This window comes from Nannospalax galili, unplaced genomic scaffold (genome assembly GCF_000622305.1).
Source record: "Nannospalax galili isolate Female #2095 unplaced genomic scaffold, S.galili_v1.0 scaffold227, whole genome shotgun sequence".
Classification (NCBI taxonomy): domain Eukaryota; kingdom Metazoa; phylum Chordata; class Mammalia; order Rodentia; family Spalacidae; genus Nannospalax; species Nannospalax galili.
In genome coordinates, this window is record NW_008360303.1 from 6822693 (window position 1) to 6846383 (window position 23691).

Genomic DNA, 23691 nt, shown 5'->3' on the forward strand with positions numbered 1-23691 from the left:
GAAGGAGAGCAAAAGGGAACACTCAAAAGAATGTGTACCACATGTCAAAACTTTTAGTTCCCCACTCATCCAAGGAAACCAAGGAAAATATGGAGCAATAGATTTGGTCATGAAGTGGTCAGAGAGTTTAAAACGTAGGATAAGGCTTTAAAGATTGGCTGGAGTTCATGAAACTAGAATAGAAATGTTAAAGCTAATCTTTAAAGATAAGTGGTAGAGCAAAATTTGTATTACAAAAATGTCTATATATTTTAAGTGCTCTTGGTTACATTTCAGAGGACTTGTTTTCAGATTCCTGAAAGGAAAATGGAAGGGGGCTTTGCCCAAATCTGTGGCAAAGACAATGACTTCTGGTCTAATCCATGCCACTATATATAATTCAACCCCCAAGTCAGTACTCAAGACCCAGACTTCATTTTATTAGAAGGTTTGAAGAAAGTAGACCTCTTGCAACATACTACTCAATAATGGGATCTAATAAATATTGACTGCAGAAAACAAAAATCATGCAGAGGTTAACAACAAAATTAGTAAGTAGGAGAGTTAGCATAAGGGTCCAAGTTTTTCATCATATTACTCATTAAACAGGCAAGTGCCTGCTCCTTCCTTAGGGAAAAGAATAATGATGTGCTACACCCTTCAAAAGGGATAAAACATGTTGAGGTACAAAGAAGGTGGCAGTTGTGGCCCTGAGTTATTGGTTCTTAATCAAAGAATCTGTTTCAAAATATTTAAGCACCTCTAGCTTATTTATATGAAAAACTCTATATAATATGTAAGAAATGGCCAGTTGGCTCAGTTCATTAGTGAGTGGTACCAATGACATATAATACGCACAACTGTCCAAGAGAATATTGTGATTTAGTATAAAGAATGTTAGACTGGGGACCTAAAAGCTAGTTGGACTAGTGATCTTGAACAAATCATCTGGCTTATATGAGTCAGATGTTCTATGGCCCGGAAATAAAGAAACCTATATCTATCATAGGATAAAATGCCCCAGATACTTTAAAGGGTAGACATATAAACTATAATATTATGGTACATGAACTTTGCTATGTAACTAAAACAGCCTTGTAGATCAGAAGCAGACATTTTGTGATATGGTAATTCTCTTATTTGAGTTATCTGAGCAAGAACATTGGTTTTCTGTGTGCTGATGTGAGTTAAATATACCAAAAACTATATAGAGTCTCTTTGAAAATGCTTTGTGAGTATATTCATGAAGAGGCAAATCTACAGGACATGAATATTATCCATGTGGTTACTACAACTATCCAAAGAGTTTAGCTGGGTTTAAATATACTTAAAAGACTAATTAAACAGTTAGATATAAGACAATGACGCTTTTCCTCTGCTGTCAAAGTTGCTTTCCCTCTCCTGTATTCTCTAGCATCTTGCATGTTATCCTATTTGCCCTAAAGAAGAAAATGAATAACTAGTGAATCATATAGACCTAGACATGTTCGTTGGAGGACTACAAATCAGCAAGTTGTAGGAAGATTAAATTAATTATGGGTGGAGTACGGTATTCAACTACTGTCATATTTATCTAAAATTATCTTCATTGGGGCTATTCTTTCATTTTATGTCCTAACTACAGTTTAAGTTAAAAGCAGAATTTGAAAGAGCAAACGGTGGCATAAGTCATTCTTGGAGAGAAATTTGTGTTAAAATAAGACATTCTTAAGTCAACTATGCCATCAGGCACAAATATTTTAGTAATTTGAAGTTAATATTCAATTTTATAAATCTCTCTTTTCTAATGTTTGAGTTAGAAAAATTGTAAACCTTTAAACAGATAAAATTAAAATAGTTACTAACCACGTGGAGCCAGAAAGACCAGCAGTGTAGGTAGCACAATCCAAAATTCCTGATTCATATAGAGCCTTCATCACACCAGAGAATCCCACCATGGCCCGGAAACCCCCACCTGAACCCAAAATGGCCACCACTGGCACCTGCAACAAAGCAACACAGAGATTATACAAACACTTAAAATAATAAAAGTTATTTCCCACGAGTCTCAAATTTTACAACATGTACTCATCACGGTAGCATAAAGGAGCATATGTTACTCAGACTTTAGTAATATTTGTTTTTTTAAAAGAAGAAAATAAGGTTTCATTTAAGAAAATTAAGAATCAGCTGGGTGTGGTTGAGCACATCTTTAATCCCAACACTTGGGAGGCAGAAGCAGGTGTATCTCTGTGATTGAGGCCAGCCTGGTCTACATAGTGAATTCCAGGCCAGCTGAGGCTACACAGAGACCCTGTCTCAAAAGGACCAAAAAATAAAAATAAAAAAGAAAGAAAGAAAGTTAAGAATCAAGGTCAACTGGAAAACAGATATTATTAAATCTTACTCAACAATAATCATAGTAACAACCATCAGAAAAAAAGTTCTAAACTTGCTCAGCGCCTCGCTTAGAAATCGAAATCTTCATTGAGAGAAATCACTGACTACTTAGCCAAACTGTATCTCACACTCGTGTATGACTGACTTCAAATGCTATCAGCATAATTTTGTTCAGTAAATGACTACTAAATTTGGATGCTTTAATAGTCTTCGAAGCAGCTATTCTGAACATTCAAAAAAAATAAATAAATAAAGTGTGTGTCTGTTAATCCTAACTGCAATTGGCAAAGAACCAGAGAAAAAAATGTTAAAAGGTTTTAGTCAATATTTGGACCTATTATCATTAATATTTGTGTATAAATGATGTCAAATAGTTCTCACACTTTTCTAATAAGATTACAGAAGACGAACTTTGTTTACCAAAAATCTTGGGGTCTGGGTTTATGTTACCTGTCTTGATCTTCCCTCATTCCCTCACCTCTAATTTCAGTTTAGCTTCTTATCAACTTTGGGAATAAAGAGATCATGGAACAACATTTCTCTTCACATAAAAACCCATAACCTGGAAATTTCATCTGTCCAAAAGCGAATTGAAAGGAATGGCCTCTGAACAATCCAAATACATCAGAAATCCTGAACACAAAGTCTTAGATGCTTTGCTCAGGAGGAACCATCTCAGCCCTTCACTAGGAAAGAAGTTACTTAAATTAGGGATGTTGTTCTAATAACAAAAATGCTTATCAGGGTTGAATTTCACAGCAACAAAGATGAAAGAGAAAGTGATAGTTCGAAGACATCATTTCAAGTGGACACACAGTGGGATAGGAATCTTCCAGAACAAAGAAAGAATTTAGAATGATCTGTGCCTGAGTGCAAGTACACAGTTATGCTTGTCAGGAACTTGTGGCATGGAGTACCCAATCATGATGTGTCCGTTACCATATATGGGAGACAAAGAACTGAGCTGTAAAGGGAAGTAACAGAGAGTATCAAAGGCCTGGTCATTCTTTGATCAAGGCTCTGTCTTTTGGGCAAGAAATCAGAGTGAGGTGCTAGCACAAATAAACTGCTTCCTAGAAAGAAATACCTTGGTGTCTTCTCTATTTGTAATAATAGGATATGCAAAAATGGCAGTTGATGTCAAAAGGTACCAACATCAAAATGCCCAAATCAGCTCGATCTGAGCAAGAAATTACATATTTCAGAAGGATTTCTATCCAAATGATTAAAAACAATGGTCTTTATAGAAAAAAATAAAGACTTAATATTTAGACTAAACTGTCAGGATATTAGAAAACTTTGCTATTTGAGTAGTTCATTCTCCAGGCAGGAAAAAGCTTAAGGTTATTACATTTGACAATTATTGTCACAGGACCCAAAAATGTTTATAATGAACTGTTTTCCTGAGCAACAACTCTGTACACTTTGCTACATGCTTCACAAGCACTGGCATTTGTTTTCTTGGCCCTAGAAGAGACATCATCTCCATTTTACACCAGGAGCACAAGACAGTGTGCCCCTGTCAGTGAACATTTAAATTCAACATTGAGATTAAGGGCCTAGGCCAAATGCTTTCTCTTTTTTTTTTCTTAAATTAAAACATGGAAGACACAGTTGTGATTTTGAGACTTTTTAAAGTCTGATCTTTTGAGAAAGACAAACCACTCTCCTTTCCTGGAAGACAATTGTTCAGTACTGATCAGAAAGGGAAGATCTTGATTGGGAGCCAGAAAATGGGAACTTAAAAGACCCAAAGAAGAGCATAATAATAGAAAAAAAAATGTTCATTTAATTTCTTTTTTTCTTTCTTTTTTTTTTTGAGACGGGGTCTCCCGGTAGCTCCAGCTGCCTGGAACTCACTCTGTAGACCAGGCTGGCATCGAACTCACAGAGGATCTGCCTGCCTCTGCCTCCTATGTAATGCATGGTATTGATTATGTAGTGTGTGGTATTGATGGCAGCATCTAAGCTGACAACAGGTAGAAGGATAAACAAAACAAAACCAGCATTCTAGAAATCACCTTCACACACCTGAGTTTAATATTTTTAATACTATTCTAGAGAAAAAGCATGATTACCTAGCTATTATTATGGAAATAAAAGAGCCAGTCAGATACTAAAAGATTTGCAATGTGATTTTGTAATTAAGAACTCTGGAGCAGTGAAAGCCTGGAGATAGAACAGGAATCTTCCCCTACTCCCTAAGGTTATCCAGGATAGAAGTCTTTGTTTTCAAAGCTATCGCAATCCAGTAACATTTGCATTTCTATTGCCTTTACAGCCCTATGTTAGCTTACTTAATTACCATGTATATGCTATACACCTTTTGCTTCCATTCTTCACTTGAGTATAAACACTCTCCAAAACTTGAACAAGGGGTCTGATTCCTTTTATTCTTAGGGTTAGTCGGGCTAGGGTCAAATTAAACTTTCTCTCCTCACCTGACTTCGGCTGTTGGTCTCTGATTTTTCCATAACACTATCTACTGCATAAGACCTAGTATATTATTATTATTATTATTATTATTATTATTATTATTATTTTAGTCTTTTTGAAACAGGGTCTCCCTGTAGCTCCAGTTGGCCTAAAACTCACTATGTAGACTATGCTGGTCTCAGTTTCACACAGATCTGCCTGACCTTGACTTCTGGAATGCTGGGATTAAAGGCATATGCTACCCTGCCAGGTGAAGAACAGCATACTATTATTTTTACAAATATGAAGCCAAACGTTATTGTCCTAGGAAAACTTTCCCACACACACACAAAAAAATGTCAACTAGGGATAGTAGTAGTTACTTCTGTTCTGAAGACCCTAAGAATAAATTCTGACTGGATAGTCATACTAATACGTGAACGGTAAAACCGGCATAGGTAAATCGAGTCACAGACAAGATCCCGCAGGATAGAGTTTATTAGCAGAAAAGCACATGGGACAGTTCCCTTTGGGATAGAGAAGCTGTCGGGCTACAGGTTGTTGGCTGGGGGTCTTTACAGGGGGCTTCGGGGATGCAGAAGGAGGGAAAATATTTTTTTTAAAAGTTAGGCAGGCCAGGCGTGGTAGCGGTGGCGCACGACTTTAATCCCAGCACTGGAAGGCAGAGGCAGGTGGATCTCTGTGAGTTCAAGGCCAGCCTGATCTACATAGCGAGTTCCAGGACAGCTGGGGCTACAGGGAGACCCTGTCTCAAAAAACACCAAAAAGAAAAAAAAAAAAAAAATGCAGGAGAGAGAGCCCAAGGCTTATCAGGAGAGAGTAGCCTCTGTCAAACCACCCTGTTCTGTCCTTTTACATCAGCCAGGATCTGGGTCAAAAGGTGTAAAGGCGTAAAGAGTCTGTTTATCCTTTAAGATCATCAAAGGGGAAGCATGCTATGCTAAAGGGTCTCCTTGCAGTAACTAGGGTCAAAAAGTGTAAAGAGTCTGTTTATCTTGTCTTCCAAGGTCAGGGTGCTCATTAACTCAGTTCCTGCATTCTCAGGGGACCTGCTGCATTTAGGGTTGCTATAGATCCAAACCCTAACAATATGCCCTATGAATGTGTCTAATTTAAGTCTAATGGGCTATTCTCATTCAAACCTTTCTCATTTGCGCCTCTACATTAACAACCAGATATTGGTGCCCTTCTGTTTTAGACTCCTGATATTGTTTTCCCTCTCCCTCCTCCTCCATCTCTACTGCCTAAGTTTATGACCTGACTCACACTACTAAATATTTATTAAGGATCAAATCCTAAGAGCTATGCTAGATGCTGGGAATACGCAGATAAACAATACGAACCTTGTCATGTTCCTCATGAAACATATTCTAAAGGAGAAAGCAGATATCAAATGAATATTTATCCAAGTATTGTTAGGTGCAAGCATGGTAGATATTGAGAAGATAGTGTACTTGGAAGTTCAAAGAGCATATAACAAATTTGGGGACTAGGAGGGAGGAGCTTAAGAGAGAGAAGGTGTCTCAAAAGTGACCCTGGAGCTGATTAAAGAATAGGAAGGCATTTCTGAGTGAAGGTGGCTCAAGGGAACCTTATCACAGCAAGAAGGACAACCGGAGGGAAGAACCCCAAGTGGAAAAGGGTTTGCGGAGATGCTGGACTTACCCAGTTACTGGGTAAGGATTATGAATGTGAGACACACTAGTACAAAGGACAGGAACGACACTGTCGGACTGAAATACCAAGAGCAAAAGAAGCACATGAGAAGGAAACGTGGGCTCATCTTACCAACGAGACACTCTAAAAAAGAAGGCTTTGTAGGAGCTTGTGTTCATTTTTGTAGAAAATATCTATGCTCTAGTGGAGGCTGATAATACAGATGGAGAGGCACCTAGAAAGGACCTGATAATTAATATATTGTGGTTACTAAGAGGAGCTTGTAATCCATCTAATGTGGATCTGCATTTGAAAGAGAAGGAAATCCCCCCCATGGAAGCAGGAGGAAGGTTGCAAAGGATAAACTGCATGTGTCATTCTTACGGCCAGAAACTAGAAGAGAATGATTTGTGCATCAGTCTCCTCTTGATTTTTTTATTTCTCTTTGATTAGAAGACAAGTTAGCAGGTGTAAATAGAATTGGGGAAGAGTTAGAATTTTAAAAAGTAATAAGTGTTGCCAATAATTGAGCAGCAACTAGACAGGGAACTTGAGATTAGAAGTTAGGGTCTTCCCAGGAACATACATGACCATGAGTTTACCAAGGAGTCAGTCTCCTTTTCCTTCTAGCAGGCTCATTCCTCAAGGTATGGACAGACATCTCCCACTCTGGGAAGACTTTCACCTTTCCATCAGCTCCAGCATCCCCCCATTCACATCTCTGTTCACATAACACACCACTGGTTTAACTTGTTTAAATATCTTTTCCCGAAATAAGGCTTAAACTCACTAAATAAAACAACTTAAGTGTTAACTATCTCAGCCTTATCTTCCTACTCTAGGAACTAGCACCATGTCTCAATTCATGACAAATAATAGCAATCAGAACAAATTGAAACATGATTTCTCAGCTCTAAGGGTAGAACAATCAGGAAGCTACACCAATGAAATACCCACAGTATGGTCATCTAACAAGATCTGCCTAATGGAAAAAGAAACATCAAGGTGGATGGGAGAAATCTTACAAAGTCCCACCTCAAGATGAAGAGCTACAGGTAATCAATGGATGTTGAGGGAGGGAGAATCAGATTTCTCCAGGGATTAGCTCCCTGAGAGGTTATCTAATCCCAAGTGGGCATCCTTGTATTTACATCCTGTATTTACAGGTACATAACTATAAAACATATATATGTATAAATATGTACATATACATATATTTATAAATACGTATATATGTAAAAATGATAAAGAAGAGGATTAGAAATTTAGAGGGGCCCGGGCATGGTGGCACATCCTTTAATCCCAGAACTCAGGAGGCAGAGGCAGGTGGATCTCTGTGAGTTCAAGGCCAGCCTGGTCTACAAAGTGATTTCCAGGACAGCTGGGGCTACAGGGAGACCCTGCCTCAAAAAACCAAAAATATAAAATAAAATAAAAAAGAGATAGAAACTTAGAGGGACTGTGGCTGTGGGAAGAGTTAGTGGGGGACTTCGAGGGATGGAAATAATGCAAAGACACTACTCATGCATGAAATTCTTAAAAATTAAAATTAAAAAAGAGCATGTTCCTTCATCAATGTAGACAGATGTCATCTAAGCTTAAATAGGACATTCACTTGCATTACTAATCATATTATTGTTGAGATTTATAACATTTTTCTTCTTATTGTATAATGATGCATTACAGTTTTAATTTTTAGTTATGTTAAAACTAACATATATCTAAACTAAACATTACTTATCCATGAAATAAATATCTTGTCTATGTATAAGTACACCCCTTCTTTAAAAATCTGTATCAATGAAGATATAAAGTATTATGCATCTACACAATGAATGAGATGACTTTCAGTGCTAAAAAGGAAAGCTGCTATCAAACTATGAGAAAAAATGAAGAAAGCTTAAATTTATATTATTATTATGTAAAATAATTCAATCTGAAAAGACTACACACTATATCACTGTCACTGTACAACATTCTAGAAAAAGATAAAACTCTGGTGATACTATAAAGTTAAGTAGATGCCAGGGGTTATGTGAGAGGGAGGAATAGGTAGAAAACAGTGGATATTTCAGACAGCGAAACTATTCCATCTGATTCTATAGTAGTGGACATGGGTCATTATACATTTGTCAAAATCCATAAAATGTACAACACTAATCGCAAATTCTTGCATAAACTATGGGCTTTGGGTAATTATGTGTCAGTGTAGGCTCACTAATGTTAACAAGTATGCTGTTCTTCAGTGGAGTGTCAATAGTCCAGGAATGTGATGATAAATTTTACGTGTCCATTCTGCTGGATTAAAGGATACCCAGATAGTCAGCAAATAAAACAGTATTTCTGCATTTGTTTATGGGGTGGTTTTCAAGAAAGATTAGCATTTGAATTAGTGGACTCTGCAATGAACATTTTCCATGTAAGAAGATATCATTCAATACAGAATAGGGCAAAAGCGTGGAAGAAGGGAAAATTCTCTCTTCTCTGTCCACTCCTCTCTTTCTGCCCTTAGACACCTGTGCCCCTAGTTCTCGGGCCTTGGGACTCTGATACTTGATACAAACATTTCCCCTACCCAACCATCCCAGTTCTTAGACCTATACCCTTGGACTGGTAGTTACAGTATGAAATGATCTGGTTTCCAGGCTTAATTCAGATTACATTATACCTCTGTCTTCCCTGGGTTTCCACATTGCTGATGATATAATGGTACTTCTTGGCCTCCACAATATACATGAGCCAATTTCCATAGTAGAGCACATGTGCACACACACACACACACACACACACACACACACACCATTTGGGTTCTGTTTCTCTAGAGAACTCTAAGACTAGGAGGTTGTACGCATGTGTGAACAGGAGGTACTGTGGGAATTTTCTGTACTTTCTGCTCAGTTTTTCTGTGAACCTAACACTGTTCTATAAGTCAAATTAGAAAGAAGTATTACATCTAATAAATATTAGCTAATATAAGCAGCATTCAGTTTGGCCTTCCTCAAAGAGTTTTCATTTTTGAAACACCTCAAAAGCTGAAGAAATATGATTCATATTAGAGGGGGCCATTTGGAGAAAATATCAAAAATTTATCATTACATTGTAATAACATTTAAATTTCCCAACTCACATCACGTGTAGAATACAGGCCTTCACTCTTTTTCGGACCCAAGAGTTTCTTCATGCTCTCCTTTACATTCTCTTTCCTCTGTTGTCGGAAGACTTTCTCCTGATCACACAGTGCCATACTGAACCGTAGGTCTGGGCATGAGCTAGGATGGAAAACAAAGATAGCGATAAGCCAGAGTTCCCAGCAGTCAGGTTTATAGCATAGACCCATATTTTACAGCATATGCAGGTTCCCGTAGCTGGGCTGATTCATGCTGACTGCTTTCCTCAATCCACTGCCCAGGAAGGAACCTAAACAAGAGCATAGAATGATGGTTATCTCGAAGCAGCCTGTGCTCCATAACAGATAAGCTATGTTCTAAGACTCAACTCTAAACAGAAGATGAACAATCTGTATTCAGAGGTGAATAAATCCAAAACATTTTCTAGAAACAAAGGAAAAAGAAAGGTGCTATTTAGATGAAATAAGTGAGCAGCAAAGATCTCCCAATCCAATGCATTAGAATAATGAAGGCTCTCAGATGTTCTTCAACAAAGAAATATGGTATGCATTTTTGGCACAGCATTTGTCAAACTTATTTGACAAGGAATTCTTCCCTGTTCCCGCATCCCCACCACATTCATTACTCTCACAAAGTGCTTGGCTTCTGAGGAACACACTTGCAGAAATATTGTATTGACAAATTGCCTTCTCTAATGGATGACTCCCTTGCAAAGGAAGGAGCTTCTAATAAAAGAACTCAAGATCACCACAAATAGCAGCAAGAGCTGTAAGTCGTTGAAGCCCCTTCATTATTTATATGCCTCCTTTCTTCAGTGGCAGTGACAATTTCTCAGAAATTTACACCTGCTAAAAATAATCAGATGTAATGTATTGTGACAACTGTGGAAGAAAATATTACACCTTATTATATACTACAGCTGTGCAAGAGAGAGAATGCAAAAGGTTTTCAGGTTAGGATCACAGAGTATATATGTAGTGTGCTTTCCTTTTTATCTTACTGAATAATTTTTGTTAGCATACAAAGCAAAAAGTTTCACTATGAAACCCTCATCTATGTGTGTCATTATACTTTGTTCTCATGATCGCCCTCCCCTACTGTCTGTGATAGATGTTCCACCACACTGAAGGCCTTACAAATAAATCACGTTCTAAAACTGAACTCTAATTAAAGAGAGAAAGCAAAAAAGAAAAGAAAAAAGAAAAGATTAGCAATCTGTATTCAGATGTAAATAAATCCAAAATGCAGAAGCAGAAAAGCACCAATAGAATCATCTCCTTTCTGCTCAAAAAATGTAAAACCTTGCCTTAAAGTAAATTTTGTTTCTCACTGTTTTTATTTGACACATTTCTTCCTATTAAAATACAGACTAAGAGAAGAGACTGCCTGCAAGTTATCTCCTGATCACAGAGCCATACTGAACCACAGGTCTAGACATGAGACGCTATGGAACAAGGCCTTACAAATGAGTCATGTTTTAATACTGAACTACGATCTCTCTAGTGATATATGACCACTACAATAACATTTTATTCACTATTTCACAAAGGACAAATTGCCTAACTCACCAAAGAGAAAGTATAATTAATAAAGAAAAATGCAAGAATAAATATTTAATTTGATTAGAAAATTCAAACAATACTATTAAATTAACCAATAAGTTTAAAGCACTTTACTTATTTTCTAGTACTGGAAAAGATAACAATATTATTCTCACAGATCCACTTTTGGAATATAATTTGCATGACATTTTAAATGGTAACTAGGCAATGAACAAAAAGAACAATTAAACTGAACTCTGGTTTTGTTTTGTGTGTGTGTTTGGTTTCCCTGAGCAGGGTCTTGCTAAGTCATCCAGGCCAGTCTTAAGCTGGTAAGCCTCCTGCTTCAGGCATCTTAGTGCTGGGATTCCAGCTGTGCATCACCACACACAGCTTGCATATTACCTCAGATGTTATTTCTGAGATGTAGCTGTAATTTGAAAATATATTAGTGTCACTTAACACTAAGGAAATGGTCATTAAATCATAGTTTATCAAAGTATTTGGCTGTAGAGTGCTGAGTTTGATAATATGTGTGCAGCCTCAGAGGCTATATGAAAGCATCAGATCCCCTGGCACTGGCGTTACAGGAACTTGTGAGTCACCATGTGGGTGCTGGGAACTGAACCCTGGTCCTCTGGAAGAGCAGGAAGTGTCCTTAACCTCTGAACCATCTCTCCAGCCCCAAGAATTTTCAATTTAATACTATTTAGGGGCCACATTCTTTGTCTATTATAACTTGTTATGAAAAGTTAGGTATCTACTATATTCATTTAAAAATAAAATAGCACCTGCGTAGTTGTCCTCATGAATTCTCAATTTCATTGTTCTTTCTGTTCCTCAGAGGAAGCAACCAAGTTAAAGTTGCTTGTTATTTATCCTTCCAATACATTTATTATTTTACAATATAATCTATATCCTTAAATAATATAAAGGGTCATTTTTGGCCCTTTGTATTATAAATAATACAAAATAATACAAAGGGTCATTTTTGTCCGTTTGTTTGTTTGTTTATTTTGAGACAGGATCTCATGTAGCTCAGACTGGCATCATATTCCCTATGTAGCAGATTATGACTCTGAACTCCTGTTCCTCCAGTTTCACCTCTCCAGTGCTGGGATTACAGACATATGCCACTGTGATTGGCAATTCTCAAGCTTTTACTTTTGATATAAATTATATCAATGCAAGTCATTTTTCTATTGCACATTTTGTGTTTTAGAATCATTCTTACTTAACTAAATAGAATTCAAATATTTCTATTTTTGTAATGCGTTTTCAAATTGACATGCTATAGCATGTCATGTTCCCAAAAGAATCACGACAAAAAAAATCTATGAACATGTAATGATGACAGTAAATTAGTATAAACATGAGCTAGAAGCATTTTTAAATGCTAAACAATTTTATACAAATAGTAATAGAATTATAGTTCATTTATCTTTTTCTCATATCTCTGACTTTCTAATTTTATATTTTTATTTTATTTTACATTCAATGGAAAATACTACATGAAATAATTATTAGAATGAATTCTATTTTTCCTTGAAAAACATTTCCGCTCCACAGTCAATATATAAATTAAGATAGATTGGGTGGTACGTGCCTGGAAATCCCAGCACCTGGGAGGCTGAGGCAGGAGGATCAAGATTTCGAGGCCATCCTGTATAGTAAGTTCTACAGTCAAACAAACAAACAAGCCACACAAGAAGTCTTTGATCAAAGTTTCCAATACACACTTAGTAATCAGTTTCTGACAAATCTACATTGTCTAGTTGAGTTTTTTCTGTGTTCAAGAACTTGGTGTTTGTTGCCCTTTGATATTTGTGGTATGTGTTGAGAGACCATGGGAATTTATCACTTACTAAATTATACCAACATGTTCCAGGAATCAAAACGAAAGAAAGAGATGTCTAAACTCAATGTATCCAGAACATATACTTCAAGATATAAGAATATTAAGTTAATCTGTGCCGGGTTTGTGTAAAATGTGTATTGGCGGCACAACTAAAGCCAGCTTCACCACGGGTAGTTCCAGATGGAGAGAGGAAGAGAAGATGGAATTGTTGAGGTAAGCCTTAGGTGACAGTTCCAGCTGAACTGGCTATCCAGAGAGTCACCAGGTAGAAATGATATCCCAAGGTTCATTCCTGGGAGGAGCAGCATGCTTCATAGAACTTTGCTATTTGTGATCCTGAACATCACTACACACAAAATTAGCAACCAATCAGTAATGGAAATAGGCTTCAAAAATTGCAATCATTTCTATGGGAGTAGATGCATTACTAGAGGGAGAGCCCTTGAAAAACAAGTGCTTATTCTAACAACTATTACTTAACTTCAATACTATTAGAAAAGCAAGAAAAGAATATTACAATTATACTTTTGAGTTTTGTAACTATGGATGTATAGCTGAAGGAAAGTATTACTACACTATTATACATTCAAAGCTGTAAGAATTATTTCATATGTAAAGCATATTCTCTTTAACAAAAATATCAGCAGATCACTCACAGTATTCTTCATCTAATTAAATAAATGAACTTACCAAACTTCAAGAGACAATTCCAAAATCATTTCAGTGACCTATAAAAAGAGCATATTAACTTGATAACAAGACAAAAGAGATGTGCTTTATATAATGTAAAGGAAATCAACATAAAACTTGAGTGCCAGGTTAATTTTTTTAAAATGTCAAGGGACCCCTCAGAAAGTCTCCCAGATGGGCCTGGCAAACTCCAGGGCAAGAAAGCTGCCTGAAGAATTATTTGTTATGGTGAAGAATCAGAAATAATATAAATATTCAACAAGATGGGAATGAGAAACAAAATATGGTCTCTCCATGATAGAATACCTTTCAGCCAATAGAATGAATGAATTAAAGCTACATACAGCACAAAGAATAGAGGTCAAAGCAGGTTTATGCAAAAAAGCAATGTGTAAAAGGACCTGGAATAAATATGAGCAAATGTTGAAAGACACCAAACATTCACTCTTCATCATCATCATCATCATCTGCATACATATGTGTGTGTGTGTGTGTGTGTGTGTGTGTGTGTAACAATACAAATGTTTACAAAAAGCGTCTTTCAAAAGGCAAAGCTACTCAGGAAAATCATACTAGCATTGCCTCGGGAAGGGAGTGAAGATTAAAATTTGAGGTTATATCTACATCAAAAAAATAAAGAAAAAGTAGCAGTTCCATGAAGATCAGCCATTATAGATACATTTGTCAATTTTTTTCTGTTTTTTTAAATTATTTAAGTCTACATAATAAATCATTTTAGCAAGCATTAGAATTGCCTCTGCCTGAATAGTGACATGACTGTTATGTGGTAACCAACTGCTTTCTGGTTGGACTTGAATCCTCCTCTACAGGAGGAATTCATGCTGGCTACTGTAAACTTGGTCAAAAGCTCATGGTTGGAGAGGTTATAAACTCTAGATTGGAACCTGCCAATCTAGAAAACCTGTGGTTTTACTAAATGGATGGAATGCCAAACTGTCTTCTAAGTATTTGTTTTTACCCAAAGATTAGTGTTGCTCTCTAGTCTTGACCAAGAAATTTCTCTTTGCAGTAGGCAACAGTTAATGAAGAGACTCACAACTGATCAGAATGCTGAGAAGTGTCTGTGCTGAGTGCTCAGTCCTGAATGAGGTACTTATACTATGTGCTCTAAAGCTCGGGAAACACCATGCATTTGTTGTTTTCTATTGTTTGGACCTTAGCCACTGACAGGGGTAAGATGAAAACTCAAAGTAGTTTGAATTTGTATTTCTTGAATGGCTAAAGAATTTGAACGTTTTAAAAATATTTCTCAGCTATTTACATTTCTTCTTTTGAGAACTCCCTATTCACTTTCCTGCCCTAATTAAAACTTGGGTCATGTGGGTTTTTTGATTTGGTTGGTTTGTTTGTTGATGTTTCATTTTTTGAGTTCTTTGCATATTCTACATACTATCTGTCAGAGGTATAGCTGACAAAGATTTTTTTTTTCCCATTCTGTAGGTTTCCTTTTTACTTGAATGATGGTGTCCTTTGCTGTACAGAAGCTTTTTAGTTTCATGAAATCCCATTTTTCAATAATGGAGTACATAAAATCAGGTGGGAGATAGTAAGGAGGGGTATAGGTTTAGGAAGGGGTCTAAAATTAACAAAAATTCAATAAAAATGGGGAAAAAAGGAATGAATGAATTGCCTCTCTTCGTTTTACTCATGCATTGAAATAAAGTAACTAGTTCCACAATTACTATTCATGAAACATTAAAACATGACCAAGATACAAAACTAAGGTACACTAAGAATGTGCATGCTACTGAGGAATTGCCTGCAGTCACAGATTCAAAGGCCACAATGGCCAAGAAATTAACGAAAGCCCAGATGAAAGTTCACACATGCAAATGTGTAGTAAGTGGGGCTGGAACTGAAATGCTCATGCCCAGTGAGGACTGCCATCCAGGCTCCAAGAAACATCTACCAACGGGATGTGGGCTGCAAGGTTTTAGTTTTTCAAAACTAAATAGCCAACCAAACTATCCTGTCAGCCTGTTTTTAACTGAAAAGGGAGTAACATATTGACAGAGAAAAAGACATCTTGCCATAAACTCTGCTGAAAGACTTTCTGGGATTAGCCCTGCTGTCTTTAGTGCCTAATAATGTACCTTTAGACTGTTATGAGAAACAAAATGAAAATGCCCTGAAAGCTGCTCTATAATATTACAATCATGATACTTTTATTCTACCAGTTACTATAAGAACATGGCACAGGGACTTGTTCAATAACTTTGAAAAGAGCAGAATAGGGTACATTTCTTGAAATGTGAAGGACATGACCTTTGAACCATCACAAAATGCTGTGGTTCATTATATTTTTACCTTTGTGTTTCAAGGTGAGGGGTCAGGGAGACAAAATACAAAGAACTTTACAAAAAGTTAAAATAAGTCTGCAGATGATTCTCAGAATGAGCTTTCTGAGTAAGTAAAAGATATTTAAATCATCTCTACAAAAATTTGTCTCTCATTCTGTAGCCAACACTAAGCTGGCTTGAATAGATTTCTACTATGAAGTCACAGAGAGGTATTTGGAATTTATCAATAATCAAGAAATAGCTACAGAATGTTCATGTGAGGCAAAACATATCAGGCAGGCAATCTTGTCAAAAAAAAAATCTCATCATTGATACAGATAAAGTCATGGGATGGTGTGACTCAAAGAACAGTTTCTTTGTACATAATTCTAGAAATCTTTATTCATGAAAACAAATGTATATTTTACTTTCAAAGTTTATAGATATAAACTTTATATATATATATATCAACTAAGGCTCCTAAGGCAAAATGAATTCTACATGCCTAGATGAATTGTGGTTCATTATAAGTCAAGAGTGATTGTCTATAAATAATTACCACATAGTCTGTCAATGGGTACACTGCCCAAACCATATCCCAGTATATTATGCCTAATTTCCCATTTTGAAATTCAAGTAGACTCTTTCCCATAGAAGGCTTAGAAAATATTTTGTGCTGAATAGTGCTATCAGGGTTATTAGTAAAAGAAAGAAGGCATGGGTAAAACACTCTGTTTTATTGGTGTTCTGCTGCTGGTTTTGTTTGTTTTCTTTGTTTTGTTTGAGAGGAGGTCTCAGAATGTAGCCTAGGCTGGTCTGAAACTAGCAATCCTTCTGCTTCAGCTTCCCAAGTACTTGAATTACAGATATGTACCACTCTACCTGGCTATATATTCTGCTTTTCCAAAGAAATACATAAAGGTTGCCACTAAAGTGAGACTAAACTTACGGTTTTTATCTCCAAAAGGCCCAATTTCCATGGATATGGATATAAATTGAATGTATTACAATTCTCTATTGCAATGTGCCACCTCATGAGAGTAAGTATTCAAGAAAATCTGGATTCCTAACTGGCACCTCCCAAAACAACTTATGTATTAAAATATTCAGTGCTTGAATGTACCCAGTGCCTCACTGTCCTGTTGATTTAACAAATAAAGTGAAACCGGCTCTGCCACGTTTACTTTATTTGTGTTCCCAGGAGAACATCCTTTCCATGTTCATCAGCTACATTTCTTGTTGAAGATATTCTGAACCTAGATAGAAAGGAGAGACCCTTTAAGAAAAAGCAGGTAAGAGAGGACACAGAACATTCCTGTCATCATGAATATTTCAGGCTGTGTCACTATGACTCTGGTCCTGGGTCAGATCCTCAATTCCTTGTGTTTCAAGTATCACAGAGGATCAGGGGGAGGTTTCAAAGTCTTCCCTTTGATACACTATGTTCAGACTTGCTAAGAAACCTGTTATTCACAATCTCTGCATCTTTCACCTGGAACATGTCATTCAGCGAAAACAGCTACAAAAATATGTACTTCCTCTGAGGCATAAACAATTACTGAAGCTTCTTCCCACACATTGCACAAGCAGGCCTGCATTGTGGGCTTCCATGTTATAGGTCAGAACAACTGGAAGGAAGAGTGACCAAATCTCCCAGGCACTCCCCAACCCATGATACTTCAGAAGGAGCCAGAACAAATTAGAGCTCCACCTTTTCTAGGAATTACACGTCTAAGAACTGGGCTATTCCCATTATGAATTCTTGTGGAAAAGCAAAACCTTTTCTTTGCATTCCACACTAGAAAACAATTTTGATGTCTATAATGGAACCTGTTCAGTTGGAGAAGGTAGACAGAACTAGAATAAAGAAACTATTTTTTAAGTGTTTCAGACTTTAATGTAATTTTTAAACCACCTAGCCTACTAGTTCTTTTGCAAATGTTGGGAGAATGAAGCCAAGAACATCAAATATAGTGTCTGGCAACAAAGAGGTAAAGTTATTACTACATTAAAAAGATCCACACAGTAAGACAATTTTAAAATTGATAATCTATCCTATCACTACAGTGTTCTTCAAGTATTTTGCATCATATTTTCTCCATACTTTAATATTTGCAACCTTTCCTTTAAATTAATCATTATTTTGAGTTCTGATCCCACTGAGCCAGTTTATTCTCGCTTATTTTTTTTTATAGGTAGAAACAAAGAGCAACTAATTGCCATGTTGAATCAGTAATTGTTTACAGCTCTCAAAGGAATGACGTGATATTTTATGCATACCCCTAGGTACCTGAGCAATACAAATAGTAACATGAAACTTTAAAAGTAAGGGTCACATTTCCTAAGAATCGTGTTTTCACATGCTATAATTCCACCCTATGAAGGAATAAAATGTGAATTAGACAGGAAGCTATTCAAATATAAGTGGAGAGCACAACTCCACTAGCACAAGCCGGGTAACAGCCACATCCAAGAAGACACTCACAAAATCATTTTTTGCTGTTTTGATATTTTGGGGTTTTGTTTTGTTTTGTTTTGTTGGAGACAAGGTGCATCTATGTAGCTGGGTGTTTGGGAACTCAGTATTTGGCCGAGGCCGACCATGAACTCATAGAGATGTACTGCCTCTGCCTCCCAAGTGCTCGCTGGGATTAAAGGCATGTCCCACCACACCTAGCCTCATTAAAGGATTTTTTTGTTTGTTTGTTTGGTTTATGGTTTGGGGAGGAACTTTTTATGTTTTGGTTTTTTTGTTTTTGTTTTCTTGGTTTTTGGTATTTTGAGACAGTGTCTCCCTATAGCCACAACTGGCCTGATACTCGCTCTATAGAGCAGGCTGGCCTCAATTTCACAGAGATCCACTGGCCTCTGCCTCACAAGTGCTGAGAATTAAAGGCACATGACACCATGCCTCGCTCTCATTAAATTATTTTTAATGTATAAAACATTTCTAACTCAAAATTAGTATTTCCTACCAAGAATCTTCCATCACCAAATAATTCAAGGTAATTGCCTTCCAAATATAAGCTAGGCAGTTTTTAAAGATTTGAAAGACAAGGAAACTACACTATTTTCCTGTAGCTTGTTCCTCTGTCTGGTATGACCTCACAATTCCCCTGCTTAAGGTTATTTTCCTCATGTGCACATCAGTGGAAATAATGAAGAGCCAGGCAATAAGTAGCTTTCATACAACAAGCCAGATTTCTTACAACACTACCACCAAACCAATCTCAACTATCCCGTTTCCTCTCTGTGGGAATCTTATCTCTCTGGCTTTTGTCTATTAAACTTCACAGTTTGCATTATGCTTCTAACTCCCCTATTTCCAGTCCTTCACATAACTAAGATCATTCAAGTACCTGCAGTTATATACAAGCAATGGCTTATAGTGTCTGTATTCCTTCGATAGACCTTATCATCCAACACAGGAAGCCTAAGAATGCAAAAGCATTCTAAAATGCCCTAAATTTTTAAGTTATATATTGTGGAAATCTGATAGAAATTTTACTCCAGTGTCCATTGCTAGTGACCCAAAATAAAAATGCATTCTCTCTTAAAGCCAGGAATTATTTGACTTACATTTGGACTCTACCCTGTATGACTGTCTGATGCCCTTGACATCTTAATCAATAATTTCCAGATGTTTCATAAATTTGTGTTATTGACTTATGTTAGGGTTATGTGAGATAAACTTATAAGTCATAAGTACCACAAGTCAAGGCTAGAGAGATGACTTAGTAGTTAAAAGCATTGGTCGCTCTTTCAGAAGACCAGAGTTCAGTTCCCAACACCCACGTGATCTTTCACAACTGACTTTAACTTTAGTTCCAGAGGATCCAGCGGATCCAGCACCCTCTTCTGGCCTCCATGTGTACCAGGCAGGCATGTGGTGCACTTACATATGTGTAGGCACTCACATATAAACATTTAAAAAAAACAAATTTTACGTATACATAAATTTGAAATTTGGAACTCAGATAGATCTCAGTGGTAAAGGGCTTGCCTAACACGCCTAAGGCCCTGACATCTAGCCCCAGTATAACATTTTTTTTTTTATAAAAGAGAAAAAAGTAAAGAAGGCATTTAAAGTATGCCTTCCATGGGATGTGTACCACTTCTGTACACATTGTAAAGTCAGAAAATTCTGTCTGACCTTGTAACCTCAGAACCATCTGCAATATCTTTTTTCTTCCAAATTCTACTTAGTCTCCCGAACTTATCTAAATTATAGTCTTTCACTTCACACATCAAACATGTGAATTCCACAATGAACTCACCCTCGAAACTCCTATTTCTCAAAACTTTGCCACTATTTCTTTCGTAGAACTCATTTTCAAGTCATAATCATGACTAAACAACAAAGAAAGCAATCAGCCAAAATTAGACAAATGCCACAGAAGCATGAAACATGTCTATTTTTAAGCAATAATACTAACTTCTAAATAAAGACAGCAAATTGAAGCACAGTGTAAACCTGGAGGTTCCAACAGTATTGGCCAAAATAAATGTACTTTTTCCAGAGAAATACAGATGTGTAATTTCTCTGTCTTGCTTCAAAACTGCAGTATTTTCATGGTTCTTTTGAAGTGGGACACTTTGTTTGCACAAAACAAACTAAATTTTGAAGAATCCAGATCTTTGTCAAAATTCTGACAAAGCATTCTGAATCATTGTCAAACAAACAATCACTAAATTAGGCTCTATGTATATTTAAATAATGAGTTCCCATAGGTCAATGAGTTCAAATAAATTAATATTCAGCTAAATCAGCTTCACAAAGCAGGTGATACACATTTGGTTAATCTGATCAGTTCAACTATATTGAGAAGACCTAATATTTACTTGGTGACTGCAGGCTATGTACTATAATAATATAGGCCTGTATTAGCCTATTTAATCTATTTAAGCCTAAGAGGTAAGTACTAGATGTAACCATTTCACAGATAAAGATGTGGGGCAAAAAAAAAAAAAAAAAGCATTATCAAGTATCACCCAAACTAATAAGTAGCAGAATCATCATCTCCACCAATCAGAAGCCCTCTGCCCTCTGGGGTGAAAAGCTGGAAATTGCCCCAGATGACAGCTGTCATGATTGGCTTCAGTTGTCAACTTGACACATCTGGGGAAAGGGAACCTCAGTTGGGGAATTTCCTCTATCAGACTGGCCTGACGCTATATCTGAGAGGCATTTTCTTGATTTTCTAAGGGATGTGGGAGGGCCCAGCCCACTATGGATGGTACCATCCCTGGGAAAGTAGTCCTGGGTTGGATCAGAAAGCAGGCTAAGCACAGGGCAGAGAGAGCAATGTTCCTCTGTCATCTGTGTTTTACTTCCTACTTCTAGGTTCCTACCCTAAGTTCCTGCTTGATGTCCATCAGAGATAGAATGTGCCTTGGAAGTGTAGGATGAAATAGACTCTTTCCTGCCCAAGTTGGTTTTGGTCAACATTTTAGCACAACAGAAAACCAACTAGGAAAGTGGCTAAGATGCTCTGTAAGTTCTGACTCCAACAGTACAACTGAATCTAGATTTTTCAAGAGCCAGTTGCAGAACAAAAACTGTCAACTCATCTCTAACTCAAGTTTTTGAAGGAAGTTAGTGATAGACCATAATCTAAGGAAGAACTTCCAACATCAATTCTTGTTTCCAACTTTAGCCAGCTCTCATTTCTCCTAAGCAATGGCTTGACTCAAGTTTTACACATTAAAACAGATGCTATGGTGAATTTCCTTGGGTCAGTCACCTGCATTCCCATTCTCTTCACTTTCCAAGGAAGCCCTCTGCTCTTAGAGCATCCACCTTTTTAATACCAGTATCAACATTCTTGGTCTCTTTACCTGGTAACTTTTCACTTTGTAATGTTGTCTTAGGAAAAAGCCAAACCCTGTTTGTCCTCATTTTCCCATGATCTGCACATGAACCTGAAATGACTCACTACTCACTGTAAGACAATATGGAAATCCCTGTATCTCACATTTAAGTACTGCTGTGTTCTGATCTACTGTACCCATTCTTCCTTCATGCACCCATGCTCTCCTCATTACCCTCATCTAAAAACTGTTTTCTGAACATGGTCTGCCTACCCTTGCAGTGGCTTCCCTCATACAATGCAGGTGGGAACTGCCTTCTTCCCTGTAGAGACTCACTCCAGCCTCACCTTTCTTCATGGATAAGCTGAGCTCTTGATGCTCACTCTACCACAGTGGCTGCTTCCTACTTCTGTCTGCCCCTCTATGATCCCATCCCCTGCCTCTCACACTACTCTTCCACTGTATTCTAAATGCCCTTCCTCCCTGTGGTTACTTAGGAAGGCAATATGGGCTCCCAGACTACATTGGTCAGTTTCCATTATTAGAACAATGGAATAAGGATATTTCATAAAGGACATAGGTTAATCTAGCTTACAGTTTTGAAGGCTGAAAAGTTCAAACTCAGGGTGTCGTATGAAGCCCTTATGACACATGGTATAACAACAATGGGAACATGTATGAAAGAAGAATCACATGATCAAACAGGAAGCCAAAAAGTGAGAAGGAACCATTTGTGTTGTTCTAACAATTCATCATTCTCCCGAGAATGACTAACTCATTCCATATGGCCAGGAGCAGTCCCTTCCAAGGGTAACGCTGCCAATGACCTAACCAGCTCCTGCTAGGCCCTACCTCTCAAAAATTCCACCTCTTAAAATTTCTACCACCTGTCAACACTGGCATCATTTCCAGCTCAGGAACCCCCAAGGGCCTCTTTACCTAGGGTGCCTTCTGCCCTCAGATAGCCTTCGAGATTCCTCTCTTAGCCACATATTCTAGAATGACAGTTGCTGCCTCCTTCATACACATATGCAAACTCCCTCCTTCTTCCCTTGCTTGTCACCATCACTAACAGAAGCATGTCTTGTTGCTTTACCTTGCTTTTCATCTGCTTTACCAAATAGGCTATCAGCTCCATAAGAACAAGGATTCTTGTTTGTTTGCTCATGGCTGAAAATCAGTACCTGAAGAGTAACTACCCAATACCGGGTGCTCAATGGTTTTTGTGCATAGATGGGAAAATGTGTGGCAAGCAAATGCAGCAGCAGATTACTAATTACAGAATGTGATGATAGTTAGGAAATGAATGAATTAATAAATGCATGGTTTTGTCCTTTAAGTCCCAATGGACATATTGTTTGTACTATTGACAGGGCACTTAAAATGATCATATATAAATCCTGAATACTAACTAGTGATATGCTGAAGTTCTTATCTTAGCATTAGAGCATGCTGCTGCCTGCCATCTGTCTACAAATGCATCCAAAAGGGTAAGCTGGTTGACGACTGGGCATATAGAGAAACACGTGGCAGGCAGACACAACAGTAGGAATATTGCAGGATGTGACAGTAGCCAGATACTCGTTCACTGTGGAAATACTTCAACTTTTTATGTGCTTGAAAGTTTATATAATAAATTTTGGGGGGATCATAATGCTTTACAGAGAGAAATCTTACAGAGGACTATGAACTTTAGTTGCCCACCAACTGTTGTCTGTCCGACTGTCAGACTGGTTTGGGGTAGTTTGTTGTTTTAACTGCATTTTATTTATTTATTTATTTTTTTTTTTTTTTTTTTTTTTTGTGTGGGTGTGTGTGTGTGTTTTTGTGTATGGGCATTTGGGGGGGCCTGTTTTTACCATAACCAAAGGGTGTTAGCGCATGTGGGGGGTGGTGAGTAAGAACTCTGAAGA

At 37.3% G+C, this 23691-nt stretch overlaps 1 protein-coding gene across 1 annotated transcript in view; it reads right to left on the minus strand.

The window, feature by feature from the left end:
- The window catches only part of Pla2g4a (phospholipase A2 group IVA), a 177277-nt gene that overhangs the window by 54319 nt on the left and 99267 nt on the right, over positions 1 to 23691 (minus strand). Inside the window, exons 6-8 of the mRNA XM_008824261.2 lie at positions 13668 to 13705; positions 9578 to 9719; positions 1825 to 1961 (exon numbers count right to left, since the gene is read on the minus strand). Coding sequence (XP_008822483.1) covers positions 1825 to 1961; positions 9578 to 9719; positions 13668 to 13705 — 317 coding nt within the window. The remainder of the gene's footprint in view (positions 1 to 1824; positions 1962 to 9577; positions 9720 to 13667; positions 13706 to 23691) is intronic.